This window comes from Struthio camelus, chromosome 5 (genome assembly GCF_040807025.1).
Source record: "Struthio camelus isolate bStrCam1 chromosome 5, bStrCam1.hap1, whole genome shotgun sequence".
Classification (NCBI taxonomy): Eukaryota; Metazoa; Chordata; class Aves; order Struthioniformes; family Struthionidae; genus Struthio; species Struthio camelus.
In genome coordinates this window covers 69,871,726-69,898,772 of record NC_090946.1, presented here as the reverse complement: position 1 = coordinate 69,898,772, position 27,047 = coordinate 69,871,726, and the positions used below count along the sequence as shown (strand labels likewise).

The following is a 27,047-nucleotide window of genomic DNA, read 5'->3' as shown; positions in this document are numbered from 1 at the left end:
TGAAATGATCACACTGATGACCTAGCACCGTATCCCATAAGGAAAAGCAGGAGGCAGCCAGGAGAGACATAGATGGGGATCAATTTGTCACTCAGAGCTTTGCAGTAGCAACTATTTATCCTTGTCCGCAGTCTTTATACGTACAACTAACGAGAAACATTTCTAGTCAGCACATGACAGTCTACTATCTTTTCTTTCCCTCATAGCTATTACTTGTAATTGCAGTGAGAATAATATCCTAAGGGCTTTGTGTTGATCTGCTGGATTTGAGTGCCGGTCTCTCAACTTACAGCCTCTGTGTCCCTCACTGCAAGATAAGTACATGCTGCTTCTGGTGTCCAATAAAAGCTGGTGAAACAAGCTTAGGCCTATATGTGTTTTACCACCAATTTCATACAAGAAATTTAATGTAAAATCCACCTGGCAGTCATGCAAAACCGGAAGGCAGTTGCAATGGCTCTGTTCCGCTTTCTGTACCACAGGGCACATTCCTGATCTGTGTGCAATACCGCAGCACCGCGGGCAAGGAGCTGCACGAGACCCGCGCGTGGGTGCTGTGTGTGCCAAAGAACAGACAGCCGCTCTTAAGTGTCACTTCTTGCAGCTTCTCAGCGTTTCCCTGTGCTTGGAGGTGGTGTACTTCAATGGCAGGTAAAAACACTTTCCATTCAAGGTGAATAGGCGGCAAAGCACTGGAGAAAATTGTTAAGTGCTGTCAGTGGAGACATCTTTGCTTTTTTATAGAAGTCTTAATGTGATGCCCAGCAAAAAATCTTATGAGTTTTACAGCCTATTAATTCCAGATGTTGAATATAATGGTAACAACAAATATTGCAATATTCAGTGGTTTCCATTATTGGGCTAAATTCATGGGTTGTCATGATCCCCAGGGCTGAAAGGATTTTGCCCAGAGCAACAATTTCAGAAGATGAAATCTCTTCAGTCGCCGCAGAGGGGCTGAGGGAAAGCGGCACGCAGGAGCAAGGATTTGGGGCAGCACGTAGGGTGGATGCCTGCCCCCATTCCTCTCTCTCTCCCACCGTGGGAGGATGTATGCAGGGGAGCGAACTACTTCTGTGTGGACCCTAACTTCATCTCCAGGCCCTGCTGCCAAGTGCGCTTTGAGCCTTGCCTAGCCGTGTAAGGAATCCTGGCAACGCCCTATAGCAATATTTAGTGGTTCATATGTAGTGTTTCGTACAGGTTTTTTGAGGTAAAAGGCAAAAGAAATGTAGGGACTGCTGCTCAAAATAACCAGTTATACCCTCAGTGATTCATCTGTTGGTGAGGAGTACCCACAAGTGCCTCCACCTAAACAATCTGTTCTCTGGCTCAGGGTCTTTTGTGCCAGCTTGTGTATGTTGCTCCAGTCTTGCTCAGTCTGCTTTTCTATGGGTTATATCATCTTTAGCTAAATATATTAGGACAGTCTATTTATCTCCCTCCATGGCTGCAAGACCCAAGCACGACTTCCTCCCACTCTAGGAATTTCATAAATAAATCACTGTCTATTATTCCCTTGGAAGCATAAAGCATTTCATAAAAAAGAAAAAAGAATCATCCCTTTCTCAGTTTAGATATGCTGCAACAATAACAGAAGCAGGAATATGTCATTAAACTTCATTGGCAGACATCTTTGCATTGCTCTGATTTATGCCAGTAATACGTAATTGACTTCTCAAGGTACAGTTAATTCCACGAAAGGCGACGGCCTCATGTGATTTAACTGCCCCTCCCCGAAACAGACACACTCAAGATGATGACCAGGACTTAAATTACAGTGCTGCAAATTGCTGTGAATTGGGAGAAAATGAAGCTGGGCCTGCTGGTGACGTTCCTGTAGCACAAATGACTGTTTATGAATGTAGAAGTTAGTGTATTGGTAGATGTCTTGCAACTGAAATGGGTTTGGAGCTGCTGTTTTTTTTATTCTCGGTTATAATATTGCCATGTCTCTGAAGCTATACCTTTTTTTTTTTGTAAGCAAAAGTCCAACACATTTACTAACAATTCCTAGAAAGAATGAGGAACAGGGAGGCTTCTTCAGTTCTGCTGTGAGCTTCCTTATGATGAGCCTCAGGCCTCTCCGCGGGCTGGGGAGCTCTGGTGGCTGCGATGGCGTGGCAGAATTTGGCCCGTTATCTTCACGCAACACGAAGGCGATGTGCAGAATGGCGCAGGCGGGGGCGGGAATCTGCACGGTGCCTCCCCGCGTGGGCTCCGCACGCGACTCGGCCAGAGGAGCACGGGGGGAACGGGATGCTTTCAAACAGCAGCAGCTGCTCATTGTGTCCATTAACGCAGTCCCCAGAGGGAACGAATCTGTGATGCTGCGATTAATGACTCTTCCCATTGCTTCTAATAGGATCTCGTGTTTGACATCTTCTATCTTCTGATGTAAAGACTCACTGGTAACTAGTAAAATATAGCTATTTTTAATATTTGCTGCTGAGGGTTTTTTGCAAGGTATTAAGGGTTTGGTAGCATAAGTGGCGAATAATAATGAAAACCCTCTAGGGTAGAGATACTTAGTTACTGAATATTTAGTCCCTTTAGTTTAGCCAGGCCGCATAATCAAACAAAATAATTGTATTAATCATTTCATTATTTTATTTGGTAGCAAAATAATATTTTCTTGATACATTCGCTGATGTTATTCGATGGTCACCTTTCTTATTTTTTCTGTTGACACCATCTATCCTTGTTATGAAACCTTTTTACTACTGAGAAAAGTAATGATTTCTTTAGCAAGTTTGCATATAACACTAAATGTGCTTATTGGAGCAAAGCAAGAGAAACTAACAAACTTGTTTTCCCATTTGTGAAAGTTTCCAAAAAGGCTTTCTCTTCCCTTGCCATTCAGGATCCGTACCGTCCATGCTTAGACGACACATATCACGTTAGCAAGACAACATCAGCAGACTTTGGGTTTTTCCTTGTTTCCCCTCAAGAGCTGGGTCATACCCTATTCCAAGCCTGAAGAGAAAAACTGCTGGCTTCCAGCAGCCAAAAAGCACTGCCAGACTCATGTGCTGCGGCTCCCTCTGAATGAGTAAGCAGCTGAAAATAATACCACTTACATTTTCTTTGGCAACTGAGGTTATAGACAATATTTATCCTCCTTTCAAATCTTTTGTGACCCAGCTAACACAAGATCACACCTAACATATAATGGAAATACAGTCTTTAATTTTTAAGTGCTGTGGCTGGCTTCGTCTCAGATGGAACGGCTTTGAAATGTGGATAAATTCATCTATGAGATATTCCCTTCTCCCTTCTTTCTATACTGGATTTTGCAGCATTTCTCTTTTTAAGTAATCTGACCCTATCTTGGTCCTGCTCTTAATGCTCCTCGCTATCAGGCAAGGCATTAATCTCTAGACTGTGTCCAAAATACATTCCTGGCAAGGTGATGGAAGTAGCTATCAAGGCTATTTTTCAGCTCAACCAGTACATGCCACACAGATTACATTTGCACAAGACATGACAGGACAAAGATACACTTGTCAGTTGATGCATGTTTGGATGAAATGATGAAAAAGGAAAATAACAGATGAGATTTTGAGATTTTAGAAATGAGAACCTAAGACAGAAAAGAAGTTGGACCTTAACGAGTTTGAGCACTTCTCTACACAGTAAGTCCAAGCTAGAGCTCCCTGGTATCAATGAAAAGACTTGAACGACCATCGAGACAGGCTCAGGGGGAATGGTTTCACATAGGCCAGCAAAATACCCTGAGGAACCTTGCATCTGACAACTTCTACTTCTGGCAGCAACAAATAGCACTGCTCAGTGGCCTTTAGGGGGTTCATGCTTGTTTGGTGGTGAGCACCTAGAGTATTTTGACCTGGGAGAAACACTCTGGAGTTGATTTCCAAGTGGCTGAAGAGCAGGCTGTCCCACTGCAGTGCATTGTGGGGAAAGGGTATCAGCTAGGAGAAGAAACAGAGGTTCAAGCAACTGAAATAGAAAAGAATAAAACTGGAGAATGTGAATTAGGCTCTTCAGTCTAGATTATTAATGGCTAAAGAAAGGCTCTTCTTTAAACATGGAGCTTCATTTCCTGAGTCCCCAGAACAAACTCTCTAAACGCTAATCTCTGAACTTGGTGTGATAATTTCAATGTTTACACTAAAAGAAAACTTGCTTGTCGGATTGCTGTTCCACACATCTGGCACTCATGTGGTAGGTTTGTTATAAATAAAGAAGATAATGATTGGATACATTTTCATATACTTGTTAAATGAGTAAGTGAACATCACAGACCTCTTTTTTTATTCTCTTTCCAGAAAAAAAAAAAATTCCTCTAACAGCCTTGTTGCAGTCAGCCTTTCTTCCAGATATCATCAAACACAGGCACCGCGAGCTAGCACGCAGGACAGAAGAGCCATTAATGCTAACCGCCGCAGACAAGCCAAGTAGGGTTGCAGCTTGGCAGAGAATCGGCATTCTTTCTTCCGGGCAGCCACGTGGGCACTGCTAGGGAAAAGGCTGAGGTCTGTTGTACAGGATCTGATACTAATTACTATATGGCTTCCCAAGTGCTTCGCCACACTGGTTTGTCACAAAATCCTAGCCCCCAGATCCCTCTCCTAAAGTAATGTGCCTAATCCCTTTCTTTCAGAAAAGGAAGCACAGATCACCCTTTTCTGCAACAGAGTAGTAACAACTTGCAGTGGGTTTTAGTCTCCTGTTTCCTGTTAATAAAAATTGCCTGTTGGTGCACTCTTCCAGGAGGCAGAAGACTCAGACTCACACCCACACATACCAGGAGGATGCCAGAGAAAGCCCAAGCATCACTTTATAACCCACAGGTTAGGATATCCTCTGCTAGAGAATTTGAAACCGCTCCAGAGGCAGTAGGAATAAGACCTAGATTTAGCTGCTCCGTGAATGCACTCATCCCTTCAGTAAAGCACCTTTCTTTCCTGTTTTATTACAAAGAAGCAGGGATGCTGCTCCGCTTTCTGAAAAGTCTGTTCTTGTTGGCGTGCAAAAGGTATTTTCAGAACATGTCTGTCAGAAGGATGTTTCAGGGTCTTCTTCAGGCTGAAATAGGACATGAGCTTATCTGTTCTATCAGGACTCAGGCATTTGTGGGCACATACAAAAGTGGAAATTTGGGCATGCGGGGGGCTTAAATGTCTGAATTGCAGACACTTATGAAATAGAAGTGTTTCAAGTGGGGGAAGGCAGTTAAACTGGAGTCCCAGCAACCATGATCCAAAGTGCTATCATAAGATTTGTGTCTTAGATACCCAAATCCTTGTCCCATCCTAGGAAGCCAAGTTCTCTGTGGACACTGAGCGACTTAGAAGTCCATGTTTCATTTCCAAACAAATAAAGATCTCAGAGGCTAATTTCTAACCATCTGGTGAGACGCAAATCATGGCATGGGCCAGCTGGGCCCTCTGCCACTGAGTGGAGCAAGGCCTAAGTATCTCTAAAAATGAGCTCCAATCCTTTTTCAGGAAAATCCTTTCATTTCACCTACTTTGTATTTGGGTAAAGGCTCAAAAAACCCCAAATAAAACCAAAATAAGGATTAGATTCATTAACTGTTAATACTATTCATTACTACTATTTCTGGAGTAGCATTTGCAGGCATGAAACTTCAGATACAAATGAAAATAGATCCCTCCTTCACATATCTTACAAGTTAATTTATATGCAACATAGCTTGTCAAGAGATGGCAAACAAAGGGACTGGCAGGAAGAGGATTTACTCTGAATAAGCCGATAGCTACAAATGATTCTGAATCATATCGGAATTAAGTGACTTAGTGCCACTAATGCCGCTGGCACTGCTGCTAGTCTTGACACTGGCGAGGAACTTAATCTCGGAGCCTCTTTGGATTTGTCAGAGGCTCCTAATGGTTAATTTTCTATTCCTTTCAGGTTTTTTTATTTCCCCTTCTTCAGAACTTGTCAGACAGAAAGGCTGATGTGTGAAAGGATCTAATCTAGGCTATGTTTAGGTTATGACAGGCAGGAGATGGAGGAACAAAAGAGAAACAGGAGAGAAAAAATATCTTGCAACTGGGCTGGTCTACTAATACTGACTAATTGCAAAAAGCACGATACCACACAGAAGCTTTTAATGAGCTTATATGCAGCCTCTTAAAGGGCACTGTCAGGGCGAACATTGTGTTTTAAAAAATAAACGCCCTTAATAACTCCAGATTAAAACAGAAAGATTTGAGCATCCAATTAATTCCCCCCCTCACCCCCAGATGCCAGCCGTGGATCTGTACTTCGTGCAGCTCTGGCACTGACAGCAGATGGGGTTTTGCCCTGGTGCTGCCAAGGGGGGCGCGCACCCCCGGGCAGCGCAGCAGGGCCACCTCGCACCCCGCTCGTCAGCCCGCCCCTCGCGGCGCGGCTCATTAGCTCTGGCATGACGGTGGGCTGCCGGGAGGCCAGCGCGGCCCGGCTCCCCCAGCCCCGGCCCGGGGTCCCTGCGGGGCACAGTGCGTGGCTGCGCCCACAGCTTCGTTTTCTTGTTTTAGCGCATGACTTAAATGTTTCCGTGTTTAGATTACAGGCCTTGCAGGGCAGGGTTTAAATGCAGAGCGGTGGCTATGCTGAGTTTAACTGAACCTGAAAGCAAGAGCCTGTGGAAACTTCTTCCCAAAGAAGTTTTGTAAATAGTGGTTTGATGCTATGGTGATAGAGCCTTAGAGCTGCCGACTCCATTTTTTTGGCTATTCAGTTCCTTAATTTTCTTCCAAAGATGCAGATCTTAGTCCTGTCCTCCATGGCAGAGCTGGTTGTGCAGTTTTGTGCATTGCAACAAGTGCCAGTGAAGTCACGCGTACAGACTAGCGCTGCTCGAGCTGGCTCCCAGCTGAGCCTCCCGCAGAAAGCAGTATTCTGCTGCCTCTGCACCTCCAGGGTCTCAGCAGATACTAATTTATCCTTGGGTTTTGGATAACCACAAAGGATGATCCAAACCTGAGAAGGGTGAGAGAGCAAGAGGTCTTGGCTAAACAGGAAAACCCGCTCATGGGCTGCACGCCTCAGCTACGTCGCTGCGTGGAGTCGACACCAAAGAGGGCCTCGGGGGCCTGCTCTCCACTGCTTGCGTTATTCACTTGCTGGGCACCCCTTGGGGCTGGCTGCACGGACATGCAGGTTGCAGTCCCACGAGGTGACCCCTGGAAAGGCCCTCGCACTGCAGGCTCTAAGAGGAGCCGGAGCGTGCTGGCAGCCCCGGCTTCACCTGTGGATTCCAGGGTGTCTGATCCCAAAAGCCCTGGGCTTCAGACCATGGGCACAACCAAGTCGTCCTGGTAGGTGCAGCCTGTCCCTGGCATTTGAAGCATCCCAGGGTATCTACTGCCACTCACAAGAATGATACTACAGCACATTTAGTGGGTTTATGCTTTTGCTATTGAGCAGATTCTCCTGTCCAAGGTAGAAAGATCCTCTGCCTCTTTTATATAAAATACTTCACGCTTCTTTTCTGCTGAAGAAACAGAGGAAATACTGCAGAATAACCCACATCTGAATCACTTCAATAGAAGCAAGAGCAAGCATTTAAAGTGAGATAAAAGGACTACTGCCTTCGTGTATCATTTTCTGGGGGAGGACAAGCCCAAGGAGCACAAGGAGCTTTCTAAACATTTCAGATTACTTAGGGAATTTGCAACACAAGCTGAAATGTTTGAAAATGAATTTTTCCCAAACTGTGCATTTCCCAAATGAGTATGGACAAACTCAGGTCTGGAACAGCTCCAGTGTGTATGATTAACTACCATTAGGGAAGAACAGAAGCAATTGCTTTGTTCTCCGTTCCCTCCCATAGTGGTGTAATATCTCTTAAATCCAGTAAAGAGAGAGAGAAAAAAAAAAAGCCAATGCAAGTAAGAAGGACAAAAGTTTGTTCTGATTTCCTCGACTTCCAAGCCTGCCAGGCACAAATATATGCTCTCTATATACTGCACTCTCATAGCCTAGCAGATTGATTGACCGAGTGATTGATTGTGTTTTCTGTTTACCTCTTTTTCCAATCTCTTCTGTAAGTCAAAGATAAAGCCAGTACAGTTCGAGCTGTACTTTTGAACCCATGCTTAAACAGGGTTGAAATAAATCTTAATGAGATTGTCCAGCCCTATTACCTTAAGTAGTATACCTCAAATGAACCCTGCTAAAGGCTATAATTCCCTCCTGAGACTTCAGTGACACGAGCAAGAGGCTCATATTTCACTATTGTGGTTTGGGTTGTCATCAGATACTTGGTAGAATTCCACCTTTATTGCTTAAGAATTAGAGAAACACTCCTTTATTAAAGCTGTGAAAAGAATAGATGTTTTCCTCTAATAAACACAAAGACATTTCTCCTAATCTTCACTCCAAGCAGAAAATGACTTTTGCACTTCTATTTCACGAGTATTCAGATGTGAAAACTTTACTCCCACAAATTCTCATGACTGGTGTTTTGAAGCATCACCTTGCATATCTGGATAAAACCAAGGTGCTTTCCGGGGGCTTGTGCCTGGGAAGAGCAAAGAAGGAAGCAGCAGATGGGCAGGATGGGAAGAACTGAAAGGAAAGGCCAGAGATATTTTGGGCTGGTTATCTCTGAAATGTACCGTATTGCAGCAGAGACACCACATGTTTAGGATCTCTTGAGAGCTACATGCACAACTGAAAAAAACCCCCAACTACTTTTAAAGAAGTATTTGCCTAAGGTAATATATAAGAAAGGACAGGGTAGTTCTAGGGCACCCACGCGCTACAGCAGGGCTGTTGGTGGTGCCTGGGGATGCCCCTTCTGGGGCCATCTAGTGGCCACAAAAGATTCTGCTAGCAAATATTGTACTAGGGTATGGCAAAATTGCTACACAGGTAGGTGTCAGCGCCCGTAATTTCTGATACAAGCTACAATTTCATTTTATTGTGCATTTCTGCAGGTAAAAACACTAAGGATTATGCCTTTTGGAGGTGTTAGTACTGTCACTGATTTTTTGTTGCATTTCCACCAAAGGTATATGAAGTTCTAGTAGGTACCAAGAAGAAATCAATCATCTTCCCAGTCTCCAGTCCATTTCCTTGTTCAGTAAATGCCATTTTTAGACCACAGTGTGCCCATAGCAGTGAATGGATAACCCACAAAGTGAAGGTTCAGAGAAGAAATCTCTCCTCCTCGTCTAAATTTAGCACAAGGCCTTGAAGACCTAAGCATCACGTGTATCCAGAGAATTTAGATAAGGAAATTATCTAGGAAATAACTTAGTTCTGTTAAGTGGTTTTTGGAAAATAATGGGAGCACAAATAAGAATCTAGCAAGCTTTTTCTGAGCTAAAGCCATCCTCCAGTTCCAGGAGGAAATCTAGGGCCATTCCTGACCTAGATCAGTGAAGAAGCACCTTTTTGCTAATTTTTCACACCTTTTGTAGATGCCTGCTAGCTGATCAAGACATAGAAATTCAAGTCCATAAGGATCTCAGTGAGCCTGTCAGATGCTATTAACTTTTGAGGGGAGAAATTTGAAATAATTAATAGTTTCACAAGGAGGAAAAAGGACAAAACCTAGAGAAATGTATCACAGCCTATTTGCCAGGCTATATTCTCTAAACTGCATTCTTCCTGGAGGTGACTTGTAAACACTCTGGCCTGCAATAAGGCAGTACGCTGAGTAGTGGAAAGTAAATTTGATCTGCCCGTCCTGGCTCCTCTCTCCGCACAACTTAGCATGCCGGTCGAGCTAGCTCCCAAGAGCGCACATGCCCCAAGCCACAAGAAAACAGCTGTTTGGGTGGGTTCAGAGCTGTATGGAGATGGATTCACTCTGCAGCGTGGTTCTGCCACTTGCATCAATTCATTAAATTGCTCAGTTGCCTCCACTTCTCTTTTGCTGAAGGAAACTTAATTCCACAAGTCAGATTGTCGGTTGAGGAAATGCCTCATCACACGGAAATCTTTAAAGACCTGGCACCACTGTCCCGGATGACCCAGTTTCTGAACTTCATTAGAAAAAAAAAAGCAAATGACAAACATGCACTGAACTTCAAGGCACATTTCCACAGGGGTAAGTCAAATCAAGTTAAGAAAATTAAATATTATCTGAACCCATATCTATCCCTTGGGTAAAATCAAGACATTCACCTTCTAGGCACCATGGTATACTCTCATGCTTACAGTCTTGCAGACCTTCTCTGTGCTCAGAGTCCAAAACTGTGCTACAGCCTTGCTGGTATCTGGCATGTTTTAATTAGTCCAAGCAAGGACACTCCTACAGCAGGGAGGGGTGACAGTTTCATTTCTGAAGTCTAAGCAAAAATGTGTCATCTGGTCACTTTTCAGCAGTAGTCGCCTTGCAGTTTATGTGGGGGAAGAGTAAATAGTTGTCTTCTTATTTCCACCACTTAATAGGATATTGGAGTAGGTAAGGAGTAGTAAAGGACAGCAAAAAGACTACTCAGCCACTTTACACGTGGAGAGACTCCCCAAACATCTGAAGAAGCCAAATAATTATAGGAGAGGAGTTTTCTGAAAAAACACACACTTGCCTTGTGAACAGCTTGAACACTTTCCCTGGAGTTTTCCAATTTTTTCATTAAATGACTCAAAATGAAAACATGCAAAGATCTGGTTGGTGTTTAAAAGATAGTTTTTGTTAGAGAAATATTATTCTCCAGCCTACACCTCTGAGCTTTGCGTGCCTCAGCCTGCCATATCAGTTCCAGACACTACATTCTCTCTCCTTTCCCCACATGATGCTTCTCCCTGTGAATTAAATGTTTAAAAACCTGACCAAAACATCTTGGAAAAAAAAACCCCACTCTGCAGAGGGGAAAGGCTCTCCATATATTGCTGATTGGGTGAAAATAGATGATGCATAGGCTTTTGAACAAACCCTACAACTTCATCACTCAAGAAACCAATCTTTAGAAAAAAAGTTTTCAAATAAATATTATGAGGCTCATGATAAACTTCAAAGGGTTGGCAGCACTAAGATGAATCAAAGATTTTAAGTGAAATTTCCCTGATAAATTGCTTCCATTTCATTAATTTACTGCCTGAATTCTGTTATGCCTGAATATACCACTTGGAATTTATGAGAGTTGCAGGAAATAGTAGTTTCCTTCTCAAAATCTCTTCCATATGTGGTCCATATGCCTGTAGCACAAACGTATTGCAATAGCATGCCTAAGTCAGATGTGTGTGAGAGGTCAGCTGACTATTTTAGCAATAGGAATAACCTGGGAGCCCCTGGTCTTTAGGTAGAAGAGTTGAAAAGGACAGATTTAGCTTCACAGGGACAAGCTGCCTCTATCAGAGGTGCTTGTGGGTGAGCCCATCAACACGGTAGACTCTCTCCAAACAATTGTTGAAGTATCAAGTTATAATTATGGCTAGTTGAGAAAGTGTATTTACTGCTAGAGATCAAGTTATGAGGTGACAGAGTGTTTTACATTTTATGACTAATATGTTTCCAATACGGCTGTATAGCATAACATCACAGCTTCACCTGCTGAAGATACTGAAACGTGGTGAAGGATGCAGCTTCAGAAAGATCAAGGACGATTTCAGGCTAAGTCAATTTGAAAAGTGTTTTTGGAAACTGGATTGTACCTCTGCCTCAGCCCCAGAGCTCCTCTTAAAGGCTGAGCAACTGCGGAAATCAAGCTTTTCCCAAACTGTCAGTAGTTGTGCGTCCTTCATCTCCAGTACTGGACTGGAGACCACAGGATCTGATTCATGGAAGGGATCAATGCTCACACTTGCAAATGAATAAAGTCAAGGGAAACGGTGCTTTGAATAAAACCTTGCTTTGAAGTACGATGCTGTGCTGCATGCTCTGAAAGAAGTGCTCCTCCGTGTCTTGGATGGGACGCCCACATCAGGGAGGAATTTTTTTAGCTTAATCTGGCTATGCCTCAGTCCCTTGTATATAAACTCTGAATAACGCCACACACATGGCTGTGACACACAGCTAAGTCATATCTAGGAATGTTTCACTAGGGGAGATATAAAACATCTACTGACTTCAAATTAGATATAAATATAAATATATTTCTCTAAACAGTCATACTGGGACAAAGTATGACTAATGCACTTCACTTCCCACACACCATGACAGCCCTTGTTGGTAAGGTGTCACCCAGCAAACTTCACCAACAAAAACAAGCAGGACTCGGGCTGTCTAGCTTAAGAAGAGTAACTGAGCTGACCCAGCTGCAGCAGCAACCTATGGGTCAGAGGGATACAGGTACTTCTAATTCAGGATTGAAAAGACTTCTGGGTCCTGATTTAGATTCACTGGAGCGAATGGAAAGGCTTCTCTTGGAGCCAAAGGGTCTGGATCAGGCTCCGCGAGCTCTCCTTTCCTGCAGAGAGGGAGTCACACAAATTGTAGGCTTAACCTGAAGTTAGGTCCTTCTTAATTACTGTGATATGATCAAGTAAAACCTGAGACCTTAAACTTGCTGTCACCTTTGTAGATTTTGAGTATCTGGAGAAAACACCTTGGTGCCCAGATGTTGCATGCTGGTCTTTCTGATGCGCTTTTACTCCTTAGTTGTCTCAGCAAAGCCTCTTTGAGCAAGTTGTATAGCTACAAGTATTTTCACTTGACCCTAATTCAGGCTGAAGACCCCTTGCCTGGCTAGCTGGCTGCTGCTGTGGGAGTTTCACATACTTTTTTAAAACAACCCGGAGTAACTGAACTGCAGAGTCACGCTCTCATCCAATTTCTGGGGAGAAGCAGGAATGCCTACGCCCACTGGAGGGGCCTAGGAGAGTTGTTAGTCATGCTTATACACCCCCATTAATGTCCCAGTGCTTTATTCTCACTGATGGTTGCAGCACCAAAGGTGTAGCCATTTTCCCATCAGTGTTACAATGTTTATTTATGGGAAAGTGTTCTAGATGTGTTGCGTGATTGAGGGTTACCGGCAAAACAATAACCTATCCTGCACCTCCACAAAAGGCGTAGCACAAAGGGTAAGTGTGCACATGAGCTTTGTAGGCAGCGAGGAAACGTAGTTATCTGCAAAATAGAGGAAAACCACATGAAATGCCACGTTTGACAAATAGTGCCTATGGATTTATGAGGGGATTTTGGACCTAAACCTTTCATACGACTTCTCTCCAAACTTTTCATTTCATATCCTCACACCAGCTGGTGTGGGTGAAAGTCCTTCCTCTCCTGTGGAGCACTGAAAACACACTTGATGGAAACACAAGCCAGGCACAGTGGTGAAAGCAGGGACGGGGAGCTGGGGTGTTCCTACCCTGATGGTGGGGAGGAGGAACAGGGAAACCCTCTGAGATGAATGAATCATCAGTACCTTGCTGAAAATGCTCCTTTCCTAAAGGGAATATATTAAGCACTCTGTTATCTACTAAGCAGAGGGCATTGTATCTTCTCCAGCCTTCTCACAATTTGGTTTGACTCCTCAAGGGCCACAGCCAATTTATTGAGCCCAGCTTGGAGTCATCCGAGAGGGGGCTTAGAGACACAGGCTCTTCCTCCAAAAGTAATTTCTGTGATTGATAGATTGCATGCAGAACCAAACAACAGCTCCGACCAGCCCCCGCACGCCCTGATGACTGAATGTTTACTTCTGCCAGTAAGTGAAGCTGTGACTCCTCTGGGAAAGCAATCCTGCACGCTGCAGCAGCCACCATCAGTAGGTCCAGGTCCAGCGCTTGGCATTTGCAAGGAGCCTATTCCTCCACCCCTGAGTTGCTTTCCCTAATTTTCCACCTGGAAGGCAACACTGGGGGATCTTGCTGTTCTGGTTTTAGGTGAGCCAGGATCTGGGGGAATCCTGAATGCTACCAATTTACCTCTGAAAAACATTTGCGTACGGCGAGAGAACCGATTGCAGACAGCGAGGAAAGAAATGACAGGGACCAAAAGGTAACTAAATAGGTAGAACAGAGAACTGGTCACCAGGCAGGTCAGTGGGAGGGTAGGGAGGGTGTTTAGTGTAGAGTCTGAACTGCATAATGTGTGAAATGGCCCCCACCCTCTAAATTACTGCCTGTGAAACACTGATGCAGCAAGAGAGGGCTCCAGACAGCAAGACGCAAATGTTAAATGCAATTATGGCTTCTAAATGCCAATGGCTTAACATAGACTATGTCGGAAATGCTGCAGATGTTGCGAGGCATGGTGGAGAGGTAGAGAAAAAACCCATCGGTTGTCTTTCACATGCCTTAAGTTACCGTAAACATCATGAAATAAGACTGCTAAGAAATTTGCTGCATAGCTTGTGCATGTTTTTTTCTTCGCAGACCTTGGTACAAACTACAGATTCCAAATATTTCTGCATATAAGCAAAATCCTCCTGCTAGTGTGCAGGGGGGAGGAGGAGCACTTAGGAACCATCCTTAATATTTCCCTAAAGAGAGCCTTAACTAGCATTCCAGCTGCAAACTTACATGTTCACTGCAGCTATCACTAATGATTGCCTGAAAGCTCTCCTTCTTAAGCACTCACCCTCCAGAAAAGAAGAAGAAAAAAAAAAGAAAAAAAAGAAAAAAAAGAAAAAAAAAGATAAGAAATCCTCTCCTATACTCCAAGACGGGATTTCAGTAGATTTCTGCAAGCTTAAACTTCTGAAGCTCGGTGTTAAGGTCTACAGCTGTTCAGCGATAATAGCCTCCTCTTGGAGCCCCAATAATCCATAATGCACATACTTTGCTTTTGAAGTGCTGTGAGCAGGCGCAGCGTCTGCCTGCCTGACAGCCAGATACACAACTTTGTCCACGGAAGAACACCACATTTGCTACGTTTTAAATCCACACGCAGAGGATGCTGCCTAACTCTATGCTTCGGCTTACTGTACTCACAGAGCACAGTCAGACACGAGCACCTCTCACCCAACCACCGGCCAGCCCCAGCGATGGGGCACTCCTAAGTCCTGGTGCTGACACACCATCCCCAATAAACTGCCAAAAGGAAGCGTATGGTCTCACAAGACACAAACACCCCAGTTACACCAAGCAACTGAGTATCTCCAGGAAGGCTGCAGACCTTGAACCTACAGTTCCAAAAATCAACTTTATGATTAGCCAAAGGGACTCGTACTACATAACTGCAACTATGTACAGCTACGCTACAGCTGGAGCTGAGATAAGCCCCTATTGAGAAAAAGCCTGGATACAACAGAGAACAGGTTCCTTTTCTCTTTGGCTTTGATAACAAAGAACCAGATTTGCTGTCTGTGGCATTTTACACAAGTACAAACTGAGAGTTGCTTCTAGCCTTCAAGCTCTCTCCCTTTCACAGGACTGCAGCTATTACTGCATTGGTTTGGGAGTCCTCAGATTTCTTCTAAACTGAAAAGCACTTTTTTTCTAGTAAAAGATCTGAGAAGGTGGTGAAGAAAAGACTACGGCTGAGCCGCTGCAGCCTCATTGCTTTGAAACAGTGTTTGAACATGACAGTCACACCTCGGTAGGGAGTCATTTTAACCAAGGCTCATACTCCAACAACCTGCAAAGCAGGTGAATTGTGCACACAGTCGATTTTAACTCTTTAGAAGCCTTTGGCTGCCTCTGATATTTTGGTCCATGGGCTGTCTTGAAATCCTTCATCTGCAGAGAGAGCTTTTCAGGTTTGTTTCTGATGTGCTCCTGCTCGTGTGTCTCAGCAGGGCTTACTTGTTACCATAAATCCACTTCTCATGTTATTCTTATGAAACACGGATTCCTGGGGCTCTGGAGTCATTTGCTTTTCAGTGCCTGCTTGCCTGATCCTACTGTTCCAAAGGTTGTTTAAAGCCACACAAAATAACTGTTATTTCATTACCGTTAGTGTTCCTCCTCACCAGTGCACAGGGCTCCATTGTTCAAGCCTCTGTTCACACAGACTGAAAATACAGTGCTTGACCAAAAAGGTTTATGGGGCAGGCCACAGAGTCGCTCAAAAAGAGGATTGAGAATTTTTCTCAAGAAAATTCTGGATTTCAAAGTTTCATTTGCATCAAACTGGGCCAAGGAACACAGATTTTTCCCTATTATATCTGTTTTTATTTTACTGAAGTATTTCAAGAAGATCTATCTTCCTTTCCACTTCATTTTGATTTTTGAAATGAAGTGTTTTGAAATGCGTTAATGTACCGAAAACATTGACAAAATGATAAATTTTGATTTGGTGACCTCTACGTTGTATGATGGAAGAACACTCCACCGGAAAAAATTGTGACTGGCTCTAATAATTAATGCTCATCTGATCTGACATCCCAAATGTAAAAGGAAATGAGTTTGCCAAGAGATGCATACATCAAGCCCAGAGATTTTACTAGGTGTTCATCAGTTACAGACCCTGTTGAATAATAAAGAGCACTTCAGGTTCTCAGCACTTTGCAGAAATTAGCTATTACTGCTTCATACTACTCAGAAAATTCTCCAGTGGTCAAAAACGGACATTTCCCACCTGCTAAAGCTGGCTGCTCCAGCAAAAGCATTTAGTTCTTACGCAGAGCCCTTCATGTCTAACTCTCAAAGCCTTTCACAAAGTTGGGCGTACAGGCTGTGATGCCTTTTGGCTGGCAAGTTTTAGACAGTGGAAACTGTCCATATGAGCAATGATGAACTGTGTAAGCTGTGAGAGGCCAGAGAGCATGGAGGTACTGGGCCGGGAGCCGGTGGGGATTTCCTCCCTCTTTGCTCCCCTTGGCAGGGGCTTCCCATGGGCAGCCACCGAGGTGAGCACGTGAAAGGGCTCTTGGGAAGAGAAGGGAGAGCAGGAGGGAGCCGGTTTGCTGAAGGTGGGCTCTGGATTTCAACCAAGCCAAACAAAACTGCCTCATGGATACTGCTGCTACAGAAAGTCCCGCATAGAGGGACTACGTCTTAGCCAGTGGGTACGAACTGACCAGTGGCTGGAGCGAGAGCAGAACCCTCTGAAAGGGGTTGGCTGGGAAGTGCTTCTTCCTTGAGGATTTACACTGCCCATTGATCATTTTTACCTTCCCTCTTTAAGGTGTTTGTCTCAACTGCAGAGCATCTTCAAATGACTGCGCCATGACATGCAGCAAGGTAGACAAGAGCAGGGCTGGGCTTGTAGACTTTCAGATGAAACCATTCGAGAGACTTCAAGAAATCAGTAGTGGCATCTAACCCCTGTGCCTTCAGCATGGCTGCAGATTTTCTGTGACTATGGTATACCTGTAGTCATTTATAATTACTCTTAATTTCATCTTCAGACTGTTCTTCCCCAAAGCTGGAAGTTTTATATATTTTGCTGTTTCTTAGCATACTGACTGCATGATTGCTCTTGCCTCGCGGCACAGGGCTTTGCTGGAGAGGTCCAAAGGTGTGCGAGCCCGGGCACCCTGGCCTTCTCCAGTCCTGCCCTGGGGACTCTGCTGAGGAGCCCCGCACAGGCAAGGCAATCCTCCCAACGTGCCTGGCAGCTTTGGTGGGATCGGGACCTACAGTACATTGTTAACGCAGGGCTGCAGTGAGCAGCTGGGTTGGTAGGGCGAGAAAAACTTGCCCATCTCATGTTTACCCCAGAAACTTAAGAGTACTGAATGTAGCCTGCACGTTAATTCCGCCACGTAATTTCAGTGTGTTGCCATTTGCTCAGGATCTGATCTTGCAAACAGCTGTATTCAGTGGGACCAGCCATGCGAGTATATTAGTGTTTGGGTCTACAGCCTTTTTCTAAGGTATAGACAGCAGGGCAAAACTGATACTCTGGCCCAAGGAATGCCAGTGGGCTAGATATTTTTCACCCCGTTGAATGAAATATTAATTTACAGCATATTTCCATACTGATAGGACTATGCAAAAGTGGGGCAATTTTATTTGACAGACCTACTCCCCATGCGTAGACTGAATCATTTCTAATAATTTTGTGTAACAAAAGTATATTTGTCCCTTTTTCTTACTCCCGATGGTCACACAGTGACAGCACAGTGTGGTGGGAGAATGGGCTCAAATCAACTCATTTCTCACTCACCAGCAGCAGCTTTGGCTAATCCAGGACTTACTGCTGAGCTAAATGCACTCCCCATGACACTGCAGAATACTCAGTGAATCTCAAGAAACCAAAATTATTGTAGGTTTCTGGGATATCCTGACTCTGAAAACATCTATTTTAGCAAATTGGCTACAGTCTCTCCTAAAGACGTGTTTGAAACGTGCAATTTTAACTTTGAAAGGAAATATTTAGCTAAGGATTCAAGAATATATTTCAGACGAAAGATCTTATTTCTTCCTCTGTTGAAAGGATGCCAATAAAAGTTTGGAAGGAATTTTAACGAAACCGATTAGATTTGCATGCCACTTGCTGCAGAACAAGCTGAATCAATGCTGTTTCTTCCCTTTTTAGCACTGTTTTATAAAAAACAGAGAAAGTAAGTACACATGGGATTCCCAAAATCTGAATAGCTACTCCCTCTTCAGCATTATAATCCTCATCTATCACAGCTAAATGCCTTGGATTATTGCAACAGAGTGGTGTTGCCCACAAAACTTCAGGCCATGTCCTTCAGAATCACCCTATATCTGACACAGTCTTTGAGGGGAAAAAAAGCAGACGGGCACTTTAAGAACCTTTGCTTGACTTCACAGGTTTTTCTGAAGTGGGGAGGACTGTGTTAAGGACCAGAACCATCATGACTCATATATTCCTAATCAAAATGCTGGGTGCGTGAAAAAGCATTCAGTTGTACAGAGGCTGAACTATGCCTCCCTACAAAAGAAAAATAATACACACAAGAGGAAGCACTTAAATAATTGATGTGCCTTTCTTTTATCTGCATGTAGGAATGACAGGAAATTTATGTACCTAGCACTAATGGACAGCATCACTATGTCAATACCTGCTAATGAGAAAGAAATAGGAGTGTGCTGTCCTGAAGTGACTGATCTTTCTTTCTTCTTTATATACCTGTGTTACAATGAGAAATGATTAGTGTTAATTCTGGAATTCTGTTCACTAACTGATCAGTTTGACATCAACACTTGCCAGTGCCTATTTTGGTAGGAACTCGGTCCAAAATGGCTCTACGCTTGCTTATATTTAATCTGCACTCTGACATCCATTTTTATGTCTTCTGTACTACATTCGAAAAGCAAAACAAAACTTTGTTTGCATCACATGTTTAATTTTCCCTTCCAAATCAGCAAAACAGTGCAGCCGCACTGGAATCTAACATAAAACAGAGATTTAAAAACCCAGAGCTTTCATCCTGAAAAAGTACATGGCTGCTCCAGATGTAGAAGTGAAATATTCTTACTGAATAAATCTTCTTGTTGAAAAATGATCGGTATATTGACCCATTCGTGTCCAGCGATTTAATTCAAAGATTGTATTCATCAGTTCCCTCTGCGTTGCTTCTCTGAGAGAACAATTATGCAGCTGTTCTTACTGCATTCTTGTGTAGGCTGAAAGCAGTGTAAAAATCCTGGCGTTAATTTACTGTAACTACAAACTTCAAGGTTGTTCATTAGCCATACCCTTTGCAAAAAGGTTGGTGAAGTAATACATACACTTGACAACAACATTGTGGTTTGGCTAAACTTATTTATAGTCGTGTGCGTGTGCATACGCACACATATGCATATTTCTCTATAGTTTATATTGTAGACAGGGCTCTTGATACTGGCTACAATCTACACTACAGTGTTCGTGATACATGTCTCTATAACGAACTCTTTGTAGTTATACTGTCTGGCCAAAAATAAGGATTGAAGAAGTACAAGGCCAACATCAGCCTCAGCCTAACTAGGCTCATTGGGTTCAGTAAAATGGTATTTCTGCAGTAGTGAACTTCGATTATTATTTTAGAAAGTTTTGTGCTGATTTTTTTGCAAGCCTTTTAACGGATTATTTATTGCTGAAGTTGTTATGTTCTGAAATAGCTTGTAAAAGAGAAGTAACAGCAAAGGGATCTATTTGATTTCAAAACACCCTGATATGAAAAGCAAGTTGTCAGCACCTGGTTCACTACAATTGTTTAGTAACCAGTGCCGTCACTTGTACCTCTAGTGTTGTTTTTGTGTGTAGCCAAACGAACCAGGAAATTATGCAAGGTCTTTGCAGAGTGTGAAGGTTTGGCTCCGGTTGGTTGTTTCTGCCTGGTATCAGCCATGTCGCAAGGTATAAAAGAGAGCGTGAGTGCTAGAAATGCTGCCGGCCCGGGGCCGGGAAGGGGCCTGCGGAGTGGGAGGAAGAGGAGGGGAACAGGCAGACACGAACCTGGGAGGAAGACGAGAGGAACGAGGAGAAACGAACCTTTCCTCGGCATGTGCTGGAACATTTCCGAGCTGCGTCCACATCTAAACACCCGCAGCTCGGCTCGTCTTTACCTTCCATTCCTTCTCATAACAAACTTCTTCCTTCCCTCGAATTACACATCTACGAACAATTTTCCGAAGGAAACCTCCCGGGCCCTTTCAGCAGCAAAGGTAATTGAGATATAAGCAACTTTTGCACACAACCTGCTATGTATGCTCAATATCAGTTTCATCAGTAATATCAGATGCCAGCTAAATACTGTCACTGTCATCCTGAAATATCCTACCCTCAGCTCAGAGTGCTTCACAAGCAAACATGGGTCAGGCCCTTGAAATCAAAGCCAGCTTTGCTGAAGAAGAGAAGTTACGCTGTAACAGATCAGCCCTTCGATAAGGTAAGCAAGAAACAGTCATCTCTCTCCTGTCTTCAGGCACTCACAGCAACTGTTTGACAGCGCAGAGAATTGTGCATGGTGCAGTTCGCTCTGCATGGCATATATAATTTATATTTTTTCACTCTGCTTCTGAGTGCACATTTTGTGCTTGGTTTGTTTTTGGAAAATGGAAGCAGAGAGAGAGAGAAATAAAAACGACTGCGGCAGCCTTCTTTACTAGTCCCACATTTTAGTCAAGAGCCTCATCTCTGCGCATGGCCTTCAGAGGCCAGTAAAACACAAGTATTACTATATTTACATATATGTGTGTGTGTGCATATGTATATATACATATATGAAAAGATGTGTGCTTGCCATGGCAAAAGAAAAAAGACAGATGTTTTCGATGGTCCGTGTCTTCATTAGTCGAACGCCTTGGCAGAGAATTACTGTAGCGTTTCCACAAGAATTTCCTTTCATGCAAGCGGTCTAGTGAATGTTTACAGTACGGGTAGAAATACAAAAAAAAAAAAAAACCCAGCTGAGAAACATGCCTCTTCTGGCTTGCGCTCTTGTACAGTGAAGTTTGACATATGCAGCCAGAAGCGCTAGTAAAAGACTCCTTTCCAAATCCAGACGAAACACGTAAGGCAGTTATTTGAAACAGGTACGTCTGTGTTCTCTTCCAGCACATAACGCATTCGCATTACGCTTATCCGCCCTTGCTGCGCCCATTGCCGCGCGGACGGTTTATCAGCGCGTCAACGCGGCGCACACGCAGCGCGCCTGGTCCTCCAGAAACTGCTGCTTGGACCCTCGAGACGACGGGCCGATGCTGCCCTTTGCCCAGAAAGAGCCGCCGCTGACCCCCGGCCTGAGCTACGCAGCCCGTCCCCGGCTCGGCCCCCGCGCCTTTGCAGGCGAGGCGAGCCGCGGCGACCCGGTCGCTAGCGTGCGTGGCAGCCCGGCGCGACCGCTGCGTGACCCAGAGCACGGGGGGTTTCTGGTGGTCGCGAGGAGCTTCTCCCCCCGCCGCTGCCACCGCCGCCGCCGCGCCGGCTGCCGTCAGAAGCAAGCGGGCTCGCGGGTGACTTTGCAATCTGAGAACGTGAACTAGCCGGCGGGACGCTGCGGTAAATATAAATCTGGCTCTTACCCACAGGCAGTCCCTCGCAGTCCGACATCGTGCGCGGAGGTCTCCCGCCGGGGGCTGCGGGGAACCACGGCCAACGCAGGCTCTTCTGCTCGCCGAGGCAGGGGCGAAAAAACTATCTCACAATTTACAGCTGCCCTTCGGTTTTATTGTACATCTACCCACCCAGAGAGCTGTAGCAACAGTCCTGGCTCTGCCTTCTCATTATGGGATGTAAAGATAAGAATGTGCTTTTGTGCCAAAAGAGTGTGCTATTGGTGGATAAATTTGTTGTCATCCCTCCCCTTCACAGAGTTTCCTCTTTAATGTCACCGAGGCACATTACCCCGGCTGAAAGGCCATAGAATATTTATGAAACAGCTTTGAAGAGCGAAGCTGGAAGTCTGTCCCGAAGCAGCACGCTCATTGCTGCGAGGGGAAGTTTGTGGTCGGACCCACAACGCCGGGGCGCTCCCGGTTTGCCGGGGGGCTGCCGGGGTCGAGAGAGCGTTTTGGCGGGATGCACTAAATCTCGCTCTGTGTCTTCTAGAGCTGCAGATTAAGCAAGGACTGGAACAGAAGTACCCTGCTTTTCTGGAGGGGCTTGGAGGAGGCGGCAGTTTTCGTTAGAGTACGTCTCTACAATGGAGCTGTTTAAGGGGGCAGAACAAAAAATGTGATTTCTCGTTTGTATTGTAATAGCCGAGAAATAGCTTGTGACAATGCTGCTGAAGGTTGTTTCACAGTATATTTATACCAGACAACGGCAATATTGTGAACACAGATTGCTCTGTAACTTTTCTTGACTTCTGAGCGTTTAAAATAGGGTGCTTTGATGCTGTCTTAATGAAGCATTTGATGGCTACAGCCACAGCTTGTTTTTTTAATCTTTAGAAAACTTAAGTAGGATTTGTCTGGTATGAAATTTCCAGACCTTGCAACCTTCAGCCCGGTCCGGCCAGTGAGACAGTATCTCTGCACACTGCTTTACTCACTGGCCACCTTAACAAAGTAAAAACAAAGGCTCTGGCACCATTAAAAACATTGTGTGTTCCGCAGAGAGAGCAGAGCTTTGACACCTGGCGGGTGCTCCTCCTGTGGAGGAGATGGGTTACAGGCACGTTTTGTTCCTTTCACAGCTGGGAACAACAGTTGGGGATAAACTAGCCTTTATCTACCATACCTGTGGTTGTTAAATACCTCGAGGAAAAAAGCTTAATTGACAGTGAGTCTGCTAAGAGCGCTCAGCTCCTCTGAAAAAATTAGGCTACTTTTAATAGATGCTTCATTTTAAGCACCCAAGCCTGAAACTGTTGGCCTTGAAACCCTGAAGAGAAGCATTTTAGCAACTTGCTTGTTCCTCAGCAGCATAGCTACCCGTAGATTCAATGCAGGATATCAGACTGGTGAGTAAGAAGCTAAAATAGCTGGAAATATAACAGCTACATATTCCAGAAACGTTCCCCTCCGGGTCCCTCGGTGAGGTAGTGAGCCCAGAGCCTGCCCAGGGTCCTGGGGCTCCCTGCACCAGCTCTGCACTTGGCCAGCCCTTCGGCTTGCTGGCCTGAGGACCTGTTAGCATCGCCCTGCCAGGGAGAGCCCTCGTCAGCAGCTGTTTCTAGGGCTGCTGGTGTAACAATGCTGGGATATTCACTGGTGTAAGTCACGCTTGGGTGTCAGCTCTGGAGAGAGAATAACACAGCCTCAAGCTACGTTCTTTGCCAGGGATGCTGTGCGAGGAGGGGAAATGCAAGGCAGCATGCTTATCCGGTCTGTTCTTCTGCCGCCCATAGACCCGAGGAATGGTCTCTGTCTAATCTGAAAGACAGACAGTCACGGAGGAGGCTGCTCTTAATCTCAGTACAAATCTGGGAAGGGAAGGAGGCCTAAACCACCCTGGAGGATTTTATTTTATTCCAGTAAGCCAGAGCAAGGCTGCCTTTAGTACACTTTCTGAAAAGAAAAGTGAGTGCAAGTACTCTCTGTAACTCTGAGATTCTGGAGTGCAGTTTCAGTGCGGAGGTGAACTGCTCAGACATACGTGTGAGTCGAAGCTTTCTTAGATAGACTCAGTACAAGTGCAGGCTCCCCATTCTGCAAGTATTTACGTGCCAATGTAACTTCAAGCCCCACTGAAGTTTCTGGAACTACTCACAGTAATAAAGTTAAATATATACACAAGTATTTGCAGGATCAAGGATTCACAGTTCTAACTTACATTCACGGAGCAAAAAGCTGCAAATGGTTTTGATGTTGCCTTCTCCCAGCTGTGTGCTAGTGCTCCTCTGCTGAAGGTTAGAGCCCTCAAGCAGAGCTGGACAAGTGCCTGTGTTGAAATCTCGCCAAATCAGTTTGGTGTCTTAGCTCAAACTCATCCTCATCAGCATTTTAAGAAACCTGTCTCAGCCACCCCACTTATGCTGTCCTTGGCCAAGTCTGCTACAGGAGACAACATCTTCTGGAAGAGACAGCAGAGAAGCAAGCAGAGAAGATTGGGGAGAAGGCAAAAACATTTTAAACTATTACAGCAATGTTGGCAAGAGCTTGTCTGTCAGAGACATTGCTAGGTTTTGGCACCCATCTTCTACTGAGCTTTGGGAGAGCTCTTCAGTGAAACATTGAAGTATGAAATTATCCACAGGGTCATGAGTTGAACAAATCAAACCTATTTCTTACCGTAATAGTAGCAAAACTTATCTTTAATGAGGACTGTTTCAAGTAAAAATTTACTTTGATCCGGGAATATTTTGGTTGTAAAGTTGCTTTTTTTGAGGCACCATGAGACTTTTTTTTAAGAGTACAACAGAATTTCTTTTAACTTTCTCTGTTTCTCAGACTGAAAAGAGCCATGCTTGCTCCTGGAGACAGGCCAACCCTGGAAAATTTAACTGTGATAGGAGAAAGTTTGGGGAATTTATGAATAGGTCTGGTGTTTTTCATGGCCAAAAATGCAAAAGACAAAAATTGAATTAAACAATAAACAGTGAGAAATAAAGTACAGATTATTTTAATAAGCATTGAACTAATATGAGATTTATGTTAAATACTTATCAAGAATTGCTGTCACTTGGGTTTTACAATGAACCTGGAGGATACTTATCCCTCAGTACTCAATGAAAACTGGTCATTAATCTGCCTACTTCATACTACTGCCCAGCATAAATACTCTTCTGCATAAAATCTATGACAAATACCATGACTGAAACAGTAAATTTAATTCATGGAGGAAGGCATTGGAATATTTCCTAAAGGTTTGCCTGTATTCAATTCGGCTTGTGGAAGACAGTTGCACAGGCCTTATGTGTCTTGAAATACTTAAAGGAGGTGGAGAACAAAGTAGCAGAGCGTGTACAGAATACATGTTTTCATATCCCACCAAAAAAGGTCACTTGCATAGGACAGTGCTTAAAAGAAATCACGCAGCTTTCCTCATTAGCATTTTATCTGATCATACTTTTCTGTTGTTTTTTGGTGTTTTTTTTTTGTTTGTTTTTAACATCAAAAGCAGTAGCTAGAGTTGCCATATCTCTCTCTGGAATTTTCCAGGAAGAAGTAGAAGCATAGTTTGCTGTACATGCCATGAAGCCTGCAGATACCCCATGTAGGCAGTAAGTATGGACTGTGCATGTGGCTTTTCAGATATGCAGAGCCTGGTGTTGCGCTAATATGCCTGGGGAATGAAGAAACTTGTGGCAAAACCTGGGTGCAGGACACCTATGACGTTACAGGTACACAGCTGCTCTAGGGTCCAAGCAGCCTCGAGTCCTGCTGCCTTTTAGTAAGGCCAAGTTTGCAGGAGTGAGCAGCAGATAGATGTTCTCACAAATACTATCATCTGTCACCCAAACGAGTGAGATACAGAGTGGGACCCAGTAGTCTCTCTCACATGATTTTTAAGGTTCTGATTTAAGTGCCTAAATGCCTTTAAAAATCTGACCTTTAAGACCTTAAGTCTCTTGGTGGTCACGGCAATTTTACCCCCAGCCTGAAGGGCTCAGCTATCTCAAGGCGTAAAGAGCTGTATTGCCCCGAAAGGTCCCCAGCGGGTCAGGGGGTTGGCGTATCTCTTGTTCAGCCACGGATGTAGCAAAGGCAGGAGCTGTGGTTCTTGCTGCGGCACCTCGCGCCCTGCCCGCCGCTGCCCGCCTGCTAAAGTCCCCGGTGCAAGAAGGGCTTTGCTAATCTTGTCACTGGTGTAGGAGTCCTGATGAATTGTGCTCATTCCCTCTGCGTTTCTCTCTCCTAGCAGAGGAAAATCACAGCGAGAGAGCACGATTTCTTTAGCTAACCAAGTCAGATCTGATTATTGAATCTGCAGTTTGCCGTGAGATTGAAGCAAGCGTCTTACCGCCCCGTTCGGCAGGCATTTATATCTCGCATCAGCGTGATTGCCACGCCGCTCAAACAGAAAATGACTGAAATGTGCTGCTCCCTCCTAATGTATGCAAATGCCATCGGATTTTTTTCCTGCTGTGTGAAGAGATTTCTGCCTATTAGGTACAGGAGTATTCACAGACCCAGTAAGAAGGGGGGAGGGAGGGACAGGGCCCAGGGATGGAAAAGAAACCGCCGGCTGCAGTAAGCCCACTGCCAGCAGCATATGAGTAATGTTCTCCCAGGACACTAACAAACGAGAGCGGCTGCCTTGCGGGGGGATGCAACCCCCAGCACTGCGGCGTTTGTGGAGCAGACAACCTGCGCTCTCTGCAGCAGAGGACGAGCTGAATGTTTCCACCAGCTCAGGCAGACAAGTTGCTTTTCAGTAGATGCTCTAAGTCTTCTGTTCCTAGGATTTTGTCTCCTTAGGACTCAAAGTTAGGAATCTGTTAAGGATGTCCAGCTTGCTCCCCCCACCCTGCACAGCCCTACGGCTGGTGGGGACAGCATGGGCCTTTCTGGCCTCTCATACAGCAAGTAAAATTAATCACATCTTCCAGATTGCACCCAGACGAAGTGGAGAGAAGCGAGAGGGAACGTCCTGGCCATCTGCAGGGACCTCGGCACGTGCAGCTCTTGCACCGAGCATCCACCGGCTGCTGCCGGCTCCCCGCGGCCACCTTCCCGCCTCCAGCAGCACAGCTCAGCCCTCCGGCCTTCCTCTCACCCCTGGCCAGGCCAGGCTGGCCCAGCCAGCCTCGTGTGGGGCCGTGGGAAAGCTGTGCGGGGTGCCCGCACCAAGGCACCGCTGGGTCACACCGGAGGGGCGTGCTGCCCATCAGGGCCGTGGGTGGGCACGAGCCGATGCCCCCAGGCCAGGACGTGCTGGGACATCCATCACCCCGGCGCAGGGCCTGTCTCCATCGCACGGCGGGGCGGGGAGCGGCTAATGC

General features: G+C 44.9%; 1 protein-coding gene across 1 annotated transcript in view; it reads right to left on the bottom strand.

Moving 5' to 3' along the window:
• The window catches only part of EML1 (EMAP like 1), a 127,480-nt gene extending 105,117 nt beyond the window's left edge, over positions 1-22,363 (bottom strand). The window contains exon 1 of the mRNA XM_009675477.2: positions 21,742-22,363. Coding sequence (XP_009673772.1) covers positions 21,742-21,769 — 28 coding nt within the window. The 5' untranslated portion in view covers positions 21,770-22,363. The remainder of the gene's footprint in view (positions 1-21,741) is intronic.
• Between the last annotated feature and the right edge of the window lie 4,684 nt (positions 22,364-27,047).